The sequence below is a fragment of the Tachyglossus aculeatus genome, chromosome 1 (assembly GCF_015852505.1).
Source record: "Tachyglossus aculeatus isolate mTacAcu1 chromosome 1, mTacAcu1.pri, whole genome shotgun sequence".
Classification (NCBI taxonomy): domain Eukaryota; kingdom Metazoa; phylum Chordata; class Mammalia; order Monotremata; family Tachyglossidae; genus Tachyglossus; species Tachyglossus aculeatus.
The window spans coordinates 107241624-107254320 of NC_052066.1; the positions used below are offsets into that span (position 1 = coordinate 107241624).

The 12697-nt window shown below is 41.6% G+C and overlaps 1 protein-coding gene across 1 annotated transcript in view; it reads left to right on the top strand.

Annotated features, from left to right (window-relative positions):
• The window catches only part of XRN2 (5'-3' exoribonuclease 2), an 85909-nt gene that overhangs the window by 57416 nt on the left and 15796 nt on the right, over positions 1-12697 (top strand). Inside the window, exons 25-27 of the mRNA XM_038770320.1 lie at positions 5777-5845; positions 5938-6069; positions 10235-10362. Coding sequence (XP_038626248.1) covers positions 5777-5845; positions 5938-6069; positions 10235-10362 — 329 coding nt within the window. The remainder of the gene's footprint in view (positions 1-5776; positions 5846-5937; positions 6070-10234; positions 10363-12697) is intronic.

The following is a 12697-nucleotide window of genomic DNA, read 5'->3' on the forward strand; positions in this document are numbered from 1 at the left end:
CTCACTTCTTTTGGATCCTTTAACAGTGTAATTAATTCCCTTCTCCCCTCCAATCTAAAATGGAATGAAGAAAGTGGGGAGGCAGAGCCCGAACGCATGTGAGGCTCAATGAGGAAACCAACCTACCTGTCATGTCTTCAAAGGAGGAAATTCCAGTGTTTTAAAGCCTTCCACAGCCAGAAAAATCAAAACCCTCACTGTACAGTTCCAATCCCATTGTTCAGTGGAGGTAGAGGAGAGCTGGTTACCAGCCCTTCGAAGAAGCCTAGAAGGGTCCTCCCTCGGCTAAAGGGTTTACTTGTTCATTTGAAACCTGTCCGCTTCTGGAGATTATTGTTATTGCCTTCACAGATGGCAAGAAGGACTGGCGATCTGAGAGCAAAGATATTGTCTCTCTCCACAGATCTTTAAAAGGGAAGAAAGTCTGATTAAGAACTGTAGTTCCCCTCTTAAAATTTCCTTCCCCTTCAAGACTGTTAACTCTTAGTAATTCTTTTAATCTGTTTTGATACCTGTCTCCCCCTGTGAACTGTAAGCTCCTTGAAGGCGAGGATTCACAGCTGTCACCTGTTATATTGTACTTTCCCAAGCACTTATTACAGTGATCTGCACATAGTAAGAGCTCAGTAAATACCAATAAATACCCACCCACCCCCAGTCTCTGCCAGTTATTCAGGTCTTAAATTTTCTTATAGGCAGAACATGGTACTAATCAGCGGGGAAGGAATAAAAGAAAATCAGTTGAGACACAGTGCCTGGCCATCCAAGGACTCCACAGTCTAGGAGGGTGAAGGCAGACACACAGAGCAAAAGAGAATTATGCAAAGTTCAAGATAGTCAAGCGCCAGAAGTTTTGAATGAAAGTTGAAAATGAAATCTAATCAAATGTGAAATACTAGATAGGTCATCTTGTTATATGGCTTTGGGGGGCCCTTTTCCATCTGGTGCTTGTGATAAGCTGAAGATTTTAATTCAGCCAGTGACAATTCAGAAATATGTCCTGAAAGGGCCTTTCAGAGAACTGGAGTTTATTTTCCTTCAATGGGGTGTTTTTCTTCAACTTTTCACAAACATTTTCCTCTGGGCCTAGATAAAGCAATGAAAGTTTTGTCAAGAGGGTGTGAGAGTGAGAGAGTGAAGCTGGGCCTATAATGGAAGGTCATAGGTAACATTCACCGCAGTGTTCATGATGATATTGGTTGGCAAGTGGATAACTTGAAATCAACTTGGAGTATAACACTGAAGGAAGTGTATGAGAAACACTTAAACTGAAGTAGATATAATCAGAAACATAAAGACTTGATGGTTCAAAACACCTTCTGTTACGGTTTTACTTTTAGCTGCCTCAAATGCTCTGTAAGGCATTAAACTGGTGCCTTGACAGAAGAATAGAAGAAAAATCCAAGTTTCTTAAACTTTCAAAATTTTAAAATGTCAAGTTCAATGACCATAAAATCTTTCCTGAGTAAAGGTAAGATTTGAGTTTCAGTATTTATCATCAACTCTGTAGATGTAAAGGTAGTATAAAAGTGTAATTTTTTCCTTGCGTCAGTTCTCTTCACTGTGAAGAACACTAGTACAAACTCCCAAAGAATAATGCACTGAAGTGGTATTTCTAGAGATTAATCTTAGGCTGCAGCAGAGAAAATTGTTTGTGATGAGAATTCCACCTTTATTTTGTCATGGCACTTATGTTACTTGGCAGCATTTCGGTCTTTGTGGCCTGTTACAGTCAGGAGCTCTGGGTTCTTAGCCCAGCTCTACCACTGGCTTGCTGTGAGACCTTGAGCAAGTCTATAAAATGGGGATCAGATTGTGAGCCCCTTGGGAGATTTGGGGTCTGATTTGATAATCTTGCATCTCCTCCTAAAGTTGAACACAAAGAAATTTCCCAATAGATGCTGTAAAACAGTAATATTTATGACTAATATTTGCTGAGTACCTATTTGGCATCCCGCATTGGCAATATACTGAAATGTAAGTTGAGTATCAGTCTTTGCATAAGCAGTTTTCAGTCAAGGTGGGGAATTGGAATTTAAGTGAGAATTAGGTTTAACTTCCTAAAGTCTTGCTTTGAAAACATGTATTTTAATAATAGTAAGCTTTAATTTCTTAGTTATATATTTGGCAATGAATGCACGCAATTTATGACTTCACCATAACTGGAAGAAGTAGTTAGTGACTCCCTACTTAAGGTAAATACACCTGCACCGCTGTACGTGGAAATGGTACTGTTCTCCTTTTATTGGGACATTAAATTTTTGGCAGCTCCCCATGGTAATACCCTTTAGCGCCTTTCCACAGTAGCAATATTGAATTTAATGCTGATATTCCGTACGGTCATCTCATGTTTCACTTTGGTGCTCTGGTTTTGCCGTCCTTGTGCTGTGAGCAGCATATGTACGCTCTGCAAGTTGGGTGTACCCAGTTCCCATGTGCAGAACTAGCATTCAGCTCTTGACTAGCTGAAGTCAGTCACCCCTCAAATTACAATGAGTCATGACCTCAAAACACATTTCACATAATGCACCATAGGAATAACGATGCATTCTCTCACAGTGCATGATAGATGAGCCCAAGACTTCAAGACCAACAGACTGCGCAAAGGAATCGAGTGTAGCTTAGGGGTTTGCGTGCCTCGTGCCTGCTGGTCTTGTTCCCTCTGGGGTGGTGGAGTGCAACAGAGCAAGTAGGTGGGCAGAGATGTAGCACATTGTGAAAGGGCATGCAAGACTTTTACATACAAAACCCAAAGTAACAGCACCATAATGCTAGTACTGCTGATAGCCTTTAAAACCAGTTGGAGGACATTATTATTATTATTATCAGTGGTGGTGATAATAGTTGCATTTAAATGCTTATTATGTGCTGTCAAGCACTGGGGTAGATATAAATTAATCAGGCTGGTCACAGTCCCTGTCCCACATGGAGCACACAGGCCAAGTAGGTGGGGGAACAGGTATTGAATTCCCATTTTACAGATGAGAAAACGGAGGCGCAGAGTAGTTAAATCACTTTTTAAGGGTCACACAGCAGGCAGGTGGTGGAGCCGGCATTAAAATCCAGGTCCTTTGACTCCCGGGACCATGCTTTTTTCAGTTTGGTAGCCACTTTTGTGTCCATCATCCATGTTATCCAGCTACTTGAAGAATTCCTACCCACTGTGTTCATCACGGGAGATGCTGTAGGTGTTTCTTTGGTCAGATACTGCGGGTTTACTCATCTACTTCTTGCTGCTCTGTTATCCCAGTACCTCAAGGTAATGGCACTCTCTTGGGAAGCATGCAGCAAGCAATGAGGTGGCTTCTTGAGCAGTCAGGTGCTGCAGGTAGCAAATTCCTTCGCTTAAATCTGATAGCTAAATTAGTTGCGCTGAAGCGTCTGAACTCAGGCGAGCAGCAAGTCAATGTATGTGAAGCTTGTGATGAGAACAATTCGGATTTTTGGTGTTTTCAGTCATTGTCATACTTAGTGAGCGCTTATTGTGTGCAGAGCACTGTACTAAGTGCTTGGAAAGTACAAATTCATTCATTCAGTCGTATTTATTGAGCACTTACTGTGTGCAGAGCACTGTACTAAGCGCTTGGGAAGTACAAGTTGGCAACATATAAAGACGGTCCCTACCCAACAACGGGCTCACAGTCTAGAAGGGGGGAGACAGACCGCAAAACAACTACAGGGATCAATATAAATAAATAGAATTATAGATATATATATATCATTAATAAAATAAATAGAATAAATATGTACATATGTACACAAGTGCTGTGGGGCAGGGAGGGGAGTAGAGCAGGTGTGCGAGTCAGAGCGATGGGGAGGAGGAGCAGAGGAAACAGGGGGCTTAGTCTGGGAAGTCTTAATGTGTGCCCCTGTTAATGATTCATTGTTTAAATTTATAAGTATGTATTTATATTGCTATTTGTGTATGCTTATAGTATTAATATATTGTGTTTTTAATCACTTTTTTGGGTATTGGCGATGCATTGTTGCCAATGGGAAATTATGCTTTGTTGAGCACTGTTTCTTGTAGCACTGTTTTTCATTTGGGGTGTAGCAGTATTACTACAGATTGATATTAGTTTTTCCAAATGGCCCATTCATGGTAGGCTTTATATTACTGAGAGGTTTGATTTAAGAAAAATGGCTTAAGTCCTGGGGGCATTTATTGAAGCAGAATTTGTGGGTGTTCCCAAGAGGGATTCCTGGCCAGGAATAGTGGGGTGTTCTCTGATATTGGAGAATCCTTGGCTGACAGGATATCCGGAAACATCTACTAATCCATGGGGGAGTTGAGGGATTGGGAAATTTTAGCCCGAGTGAGGGTAAGGCTACTTGGCCATATGAATTGCTTTTTTTCTGTGAAACATCAGTACTTGGAAGAACTCGAATCAGTGAGTCTGAAAAATCTCTAGGTAACCTCAGGTATTTTGTATCTGAAGCAAAATGGAAAAGATGCTCAAAACTTATCCCTCGGTGAATTTGTCCCTTATTTCTACCCAGTTGCCCTTTTTGGGCATTTGGCTTTAGCTTGCATTTTTGCTGTGTGCCTTTAGTTAACCTCGTGGGACTTTGAACTGTAAAATGGCTTTCTTTAGTGATTTCCAAATTTGAAATCCAGTGTAAGTGCTTTTTATGGGTAATATGAGATATTTACGATTTCTCATTTAGTATAGTTAAAATCCTCTCCACCTAAAGATCTGAAGTGACTTAGCTTTCCAATACTGACTTCTGAATCCTAACCTGAAAGGGTCTTCTCCAACAGTGAATAAGTACCTTAGCTACTGTGATATTTATATATGATCCTTGATAATTTTTTTCAAGCAGGACTTCTCAGTCTAATTCCATCTCTTATGAGTGAAAAGTGATATTGTTACACTGCGAGGTTCGTTGGAAGAACGGAGGGCAGGGACTTACGAGAGACTTTCCCCTTTGTGTCTGGAACTTCCTACTCACCACTCAACTTTCTAAAGCATGGGGCAAGGGACAGGGAGAGGAGGAAAAAGTGTTGCCTCAACTTCTGTCTAAGCTATCAACAGACTTCAGCAAAATAAACTGAAGATGTTTGGAATTTCACTTGCTGTAATTTCTGCCTGGGACGAGGCATTTGAGTCATGGAATACTTGAGGGAAAACAGACAGGAAGAGAGGGGGATTAAAAGTCCTGAGTGATCGCCAAACTGGTCAGCCAGAGTAATCTTTGCGAGGTGTGTTTAAAAGATGTTATCAGCAAATCGACATTTCTGTGGCTTCAAAAATTTTCCCTCGTTTGACTCAAGTAAGTGATTACTAAATATCTAGAATTGAGTGCCACTGAGGGACATGAGCCACTGTATAATGAATTTCCCCCTAAGAGTTTACAGAGGTTTAAAGCCTTTTTTCACCCATTAGTGCATAATCCCTTGTTCATGGAGACACACAGTCCCACCAAGAGGGCAGGCAAGCTCCCCCCTTTTAACTCCAGGGTCCAGTTGGTCGATTCCCAGCCCCTTTTGCTTCTTCTTCAGAGAACTTGACTGTTCCACATGGCTCCTCCATCAGGGGGTTGTTTGAACACTAGAAAACCAAAGAGCATTAGTAAGGGGGATGGTAGGGAGGACATTGAAACGATTAATTACAATGAAGTTTTTTTGATTGGCCGTGGATTTCAATTTTCCACGCTCTCCAAGCCTCCTTTTGTTTCTTGAAGTAACTGAGAACCGGCCGTAGGTGAAAAGCAAGCCATACACACTCCACCCACTAATCCCCTTTATATACAATTGTTTGCTCTTCTCTTTTAGTATCAATTTTAAAGATCCTCAGTTTGGTGAAGATTACATTTTCAAGGCTGTAGTCCTTCCAGGAGCAAGGTAAATGAATCGTTTTTATGAGATAAGGTAATTTATCATAGAGCAATCGTTTACTTATATGAAATCAATTGTGTTATATTTTTAACTCTCAGGAAACCAGCACCAGTGCTCAAGCCAGGCGACTGGGAAAAATCCAGTAATGGAAGGCAGTGGAGGCCACAGCTTGGTTTTAATCGAGACAGAAGACCCGTTCATTTAGACCAGTCAGCTTTCAGGACATTAGGGTAAGTATTTCACAGAGTGTTCTCATGATTTTCAGAGTGTTAATCTATTTGCTTTAAGGGGAAATGGTTATCCGAAGTCACACATTCTTAAAAAGGAGCCATTTGTATATAAATTTAAATCATGAAATCTTGTCTAAACAGACAAGGAAGCGGTAGTTGAATTTGCACATCTACTCTTAAATAGCTTTAGCTTTTTTCTGTCTTTTTATTTTTAATTCCTTTTACCCCATCTCCGTCTTGGGTTTCATTCATATTGCTGTCCCCTTTTGTGCCGCTGCTGAAGTGAGGCTCCTGGGCTGGGTGCACCGTAGGTCTGATGCGGCATCATCTCAAGAAAGTTATCTGTGATTTAGTGTACTAATGGCATTGACCCCAGCAGGCATTTCTCTCCCGGCTGTTTTCTGCACCATCACTACCTGGATGTGTAGAGTGGGTTTTACCATACCCTTCACGCTGACACCATGCAGACACAGTAACAGAACGACCGAGGGAGATGCACAGAGGGCCAGAGGACGAAAGAAAAGAGGAGCCGAGAATAGAAATTTGGGGAAAAACTGGGACTCGAAAGAGTGTGGGAAAATGAAGGGGAAAAAAAGCATGAGATCTGAAGGCAGTTAAGATTCAAAAATTCCACTTTAGGTACCGTTTTTGTTTAAAAGGCAGATGACATTTAAAAGGACCGAATCTTCACCCTCAAAACACTTTAGAGGAAAATAATAATGATGAGGATGGTATTTGTTAAGCACTTACTATGTGCCAAGCACTGTTGTAAGCACTGATGAGTGTTTGGAAAAGTGAGATGAATATTTAACAGGACCATTTAAGCATTCAGAAATTCTGCAAATTTGAATCTTTGTTTAGTGCTTCGAATTAGCATCTTCTCTTTTTCAGGTTTGTGTATAATCAGCTGCTCTGTTTCTGGGCTAGCTTGGCAGTACAGATAGGTTTGGATGGGGAGAAATGGAGAAAAATCTGTAGTGGGAAGGTAGAGGTTTCTAAATGTAACACTGTGTTTTGTGTGTGTGTGTTCAATCCTGGTTATGGTGTCCTTAAGGACCATTGAGTTGCAATCTAACATCTCACAAGGACCTTAACAAACTCGTCTTCATCTAGTACCTTAAATAACCTTGCTAGAATGTGAGAAATGCTTTTGTTGGAGAGTCTGTGCGGTGTAAAAGTTGAAGTGCCCAACCGGCTTCAGGTGCTTTGCTTGATAGATATATATTTCCACTGCAGTTTCATATGTCAAATTAGCAAAAAAAAATCCCATTCTTTGTTGCGAATCCATCTTTTGATCTATCTTCATTTCCCCTTTCTGTGACTTTCTCTTAGTATCATTGCCCTGCCGCTTTTGTCTCTTGACTTGTCCATCTCCATCACTTCCTCTCTGCCTATTTTTGTGTATCTTTTGCACTTCTCTGTTTCTAAGGCCCTCTTTCCCTTTTCTTGACTTTGTAGTCGTGATCTTCTGTGCCCCTCTCCCCTTTGTCGAAGGCCTTTTCCTTTCCATTATTTCTTGTCCTTTTCCTCTTCCACAGAATACTCTTCACTCCATTTACCTGCCCCTGTACTCAATCAGTCTTATTTATTGAGGGCTTACTGTGTGCCGAACGCTTGGGAGTGCAATATAAGAGTCGGTAGACATGTTTTTCTCCCCTCTCTTGTCACTCATCCCTTCCCCTCTTCTCACCCATTGTTTTTCCTTGTTTCCTGTCCCTTTCTTCCCCTTGACTTTTCCCTTCCCCTCCTTGTTCCCTTTCTATTATCCCTGCCTGTGCATCTCTTTCCCTCTACCAGGTTCTCACCTTTCATGTGTATCCCTCTCCATCTCTTTTATCCTTTCTCCTTCCCCCATCTCCCCCCCCCCCCCCCCCCCCCGCCTAGTACTCATTATGAAATTCCGAGCCCAGCAGAAAGTCTTCCATAAATATGGTTGCTAGGTCAGCGAGCCAAACTGATAGTTTGTTTTTATTAATTTACAAATAGGAAAAAGGGGAAATGTGATTAGTTTCTTTAAAAGTCGCTCAGCGTGCAGACCGGGTGTTTTAATTTAAAATGTTTGTGTGCTAAATTTGGGATCTTTCATTATTTCCATTTTTACATCAAGACCCCGTGTCCGCTTTGGCCATTATCTTGAATGTGTTGCGGATAAAATAAAGCTTATGTTTTGCGGTGGAGTGGCCCACTTCTGCTCCGTAAATGATAATATCTGTCATGTGAACAGTAGGACAACCAAAAAAGGCACTAAAGGCAATGTGGAAAAGAGAGTAGATGCTGCTTTAAAGGAGCGTTGGTTCAACTTTGAGGGAACTTACAGCGACGGTGTTATAAACATGAATATTGCCACTCTTTTGCCATTGTAGTAGCAGAAGCCCCCAGTAGCGCAGCTCCTTGAGAGCACAGATATCTACCAAGTAAGTGCTTACTGTGAGCAGAGTACTGTATTAAGCACTTGGGGGAGTACAGTGCAATAAGGTTGGTGGACACAGTCCCTGCCCCTAAGGAGCTTGCAGTCTAGAGGGAGAAACAGACATCCAAAAACATTACAGTTAGGGGAAATGGCAGGGTGCAAGGATATGTACATAAGAGCCATGGGGCTCAAGGCGGAGTGACTATCATTCATTCATGCAGTTCATTCAGTTGTATTTATTGAGCGCTTACTGTGTGCAGAGCACTGTACTAAGTGCTTGGTAGAGTATAGTACAACAGCGACCAGCAAATCAACGTACGTGAAGATTTGATGAGAACAATTCACTTTTTTGGTGTTTTCATTCATTCAGTCGTATTCATTCATTCATTCAGTCGTATTTATTGAGCGCGTACTGTGTGCAGAGCTCTGTACTAAGCTCTTGGAAAGTACAATTCGGCAGCAGATAGAGACAATCCCTACCCAACAACGGGCTCACAGTCTTGAAGGGGGAGACAGACAACAATAGCATCAAAATAGATAGATAGAGATATCTATTTATATAGATATATATTCATCCATTCAATCGTATGTATTGAGCGCTTACTGTGTGCAGAGCACTGTACTAAGCGCTTGGGAAGTACAAGTTGGCAACATATAGAGACAGTCCCTACGCAACAGCGGGCTCACAGTCTAGCAGGGGGAGACAGACAACAAAATAAAATAAATAGAATAAATATGTACAAAAAAATAAATAGAGTAATAAATACGTACAAACATATATACATATATACAGGTGCTGTGGGGAGGGGAAGGAGGTAAGGCGGGGGGAGGGGGAGGAGGGGGAGAGAGGAGGGGGCTCAGTCTGCGAAATTCATTCATTCATTCAATCGTATTTATTGAGCGCTTACTGTGTGCAGAGCACTGCACTAAGTGCTTGGGAAGTACAAATCGGCAACATACAGAGACGGTCCCTACCCAACAGCGGGCTCAAAGTCTAGAAGGGGGAGACAGACAACAAAACATATTAACAAAATAAAATAAATAGAATAGTAAATATGTACAAGTAAAATAAATAGAGTAATAAATCTGTACAAACATATGCATAGGTGCTGTGGGGAGGGGAAGGAGGGGGGGAGGGGGAGAGGAACCCAAGCGCCTAGTACAGTGCTCTAATATATCTATTATATTATAGATATTATTTATCTATCTAGATATCTATTTATTATCTATCTAGATAATATAAATATGTTTTAATCTATAGATATAGACATATTATCTATATAGATAATAGATAAATAGGTAGATATATGCACATCATTAATAAAATGAATAGAATAATATCATTATTAATTATAATTATCAGATCATATAAATAAAATTATATAAATTTAATTAATAAAAAGTTATGTATATTATTTATAATTAAATTATAATTATTATTAAATATAATTATTTTTGATGTGTAGTGGTGTATGATGTAATTATATATAAAATAATAGCATATTCTATAATATTGCAGAATAATAATAGAATAGAATAATAAAATAAATAGAATAATAAATGTGCACAAATTCACACAAGTGCTGTGGGGCGGGGAAGCGGGTAGAGCAGAGGGAGGGAGTCGGCGACGGGGAGGGGAGGAGGAGCAGAGGAAAAGGGGGCTCAGTCTGGAAGTTTGGCCGGGATAGTAGCTGTCGGAGCTGTTGGGACAATGTATTTTCTAAATGTCGACTGTATTTTTCTCGCACGGTGCAGCCACGTAATGCCCAGAGGAGGATCGGGGAGCGGAGTGTACAGCAATGCGGCACCCCCCGGGGGTTATCAGGGACATTTCTCCAGGCCAATGATGAGAGGCCAGGCGCAGATTCCAAAGCTCATGTCAAGTAAGCAATGGTGGATGGAGCTCGCTCTCCTTCAGTAAGATGACGTTTTCCCAAGGAATGTGCCTTACAACAGGCCTTTTGCCAACACTCTTTGGTAGGGCCTGCCGTAATGGTTTATGCTGCCTCTTAAAGTGTAATTGCCTGTTTTCTTTCCCAACTTCTCTCTCCAAGTTGTCTTTACCAGTCGTTGCTGTGTGTTTGTTTTTGTTTTGGTTTTAATGGCATTTATTAAGCGCTTACTATGTGCAAAGCACTGTTCTAAGCGCTGGGGAGGTTACAAGGTGATCGGGTTGTCCCACGTGGGGCTCACCCCTATTTTACAGATGAGGTAACTGAGGCCCAGAGAAGTGAAGTGACTTGCCCAAAGTCACACAGCTGACAATTGGCAGAGCCGGGATTTGAACCCATGAACTCTGACTCCAAAGCCCGGGCTCTTTCCACCGAGCCACGCTGCTTCTCCACGCTGCTGTTGTGTGCGACTTGTTAGTGTGCTTTCAGGGTGACAGTTGCCCGCATCTCCTTTTAGCACCTTCCATCCATCCATTCATTCAGTCGTATTTATTGAGCGCTTACTGTGTGCAGAGCACTGTACTAAGCTCTTGGGAAGTACAAGTTGGCAACATCCATTTTTCCTGTTTGCTTACCTTGTGCAGAGCACTGTATTGAGCGTTTGGGAGCCTGCTGTTGGGTAGGGATCGTCTCTATATGTTGCCCACTTGTACTTCCCAAGCGCTTAGTACAGTGCTCTGCACACAGTAAGCGCTCAATAAATGTGATAGAATGAATGAATGAATGGGAGAGTACAATGTAACAGAATTGGTTAGGCCTTCATAGTCCTTCTGGGTAGAGGGGAAAGCATGAGGTTTTAACAGACAACTCCATTCAGGGAAACCTTGACCCGTGGTCTACTCATCTTTTCCAGTGATTGATCTGCAATTAAAGGTTCCTGCTTGGGTAATTGTCTTGATTTGCAATTTAGGTCTCAACTTAAATTTAGCATCAGCTCCTTAAAAAGCATTACCTGAAGCCTTGGTTCTGTTAATACTAACGAAGAATGGAGGAGTTGAAAGGGCCTTGTTTGCTTGTTTTCACAAGATTCCTTTTTCTTGCCATGTTGTTTGGGGTGATGCTTTTTAAGAAACCATAAAGAATGTTATGTGAGTTGTTTTGTTTGCAGTAATAGACTAAAGTGTTTTCCTTGTGTCTTTTCTGGTTTTTTTGGAGGGGGTGGTAGACAAGGAGGCTTCCAGCACACAACATATGGCAGGGAGGGCAGATACACAGGCCTCGAGTATGGAAAATTAGCTCTAGGGATTGTCGAAAATTTGTCAGGTTTTCTGGAACTTTGATTTTCTGGTCCCCACCTTGAAACATTTCTGAACGTTTCCTTCACTTTACTGTCATTAGAGTTGCTTGAGAAGATTGTGAGAAGTCATGACCAAATAATCCAGGAACTGGCATTTTTTTCCTTTCAGGCCTCGTGGGCAGAAATCCATAGTCATTAAAAGAGAGCTGTTTGTTTTCCAAATGGGCTTTTCTTGAATGGTTCCTCAGGTGCTTTCTCCGTGGCTTATTTTCACCAATATTTCCATCAAATACTGTTGCATTCTGAAAGGATCCTGCTGAAGGATAGTATTTGTAGAAGGGCCTAGTGAGAGAAGCAAGGGATACGGTATAGAACTTGGTGGCTAGTTGATTGTGCGGGAGGAGGAGCCTGCAGTGGATTTGTGCTGCTGTGGAAGTTAAAGACAGAGGGTATGTAAGCTACTGATGGGGGAAAGAATATATTGTTTGATCAAATAATAATGGTATTTGTTAAGCAAAGCAGCGTGGTGTAGTGGATAGAGCACAGGCCTGGGGGTGAGAAGTCATGGGTTCTAATTCTGGCTCTGCTCCTGGCCTGCTGTCTGGCCTTAGGTAAGTCACTTCACTTCTGTGCTTGTCACCTCATCTGTCAATGGGGATTGAGAATGAGCCCCAAGTGGGACAGGGACTGTATCCAACCTAATTTGCTTGTATTCACCCTAAGGCTTAGTACAGTGCCTGACATATAATAAGTGCTTAACAAATGCCACAATCATTATTATTATTATCATCATTACTATTTTGCACTTACTATATTGCCAAGCACTGTACTAAACGCTGGGATAGATGGAAGAGAATCAGGTCCCACATGGGGCTCCCATTCTAAGTAGTAGGGAGGACAGGTATTCAGTTCCCATTTTGCAGATGAAGGAACTGAGGCACAGAGAAGTTAAGTGATTTGCGCAAGGTCACATGGCAGCTAAGTGGCAGAGCCGGGATTAGAACCCAGGCCTGTGCTCTTTCCACTAGG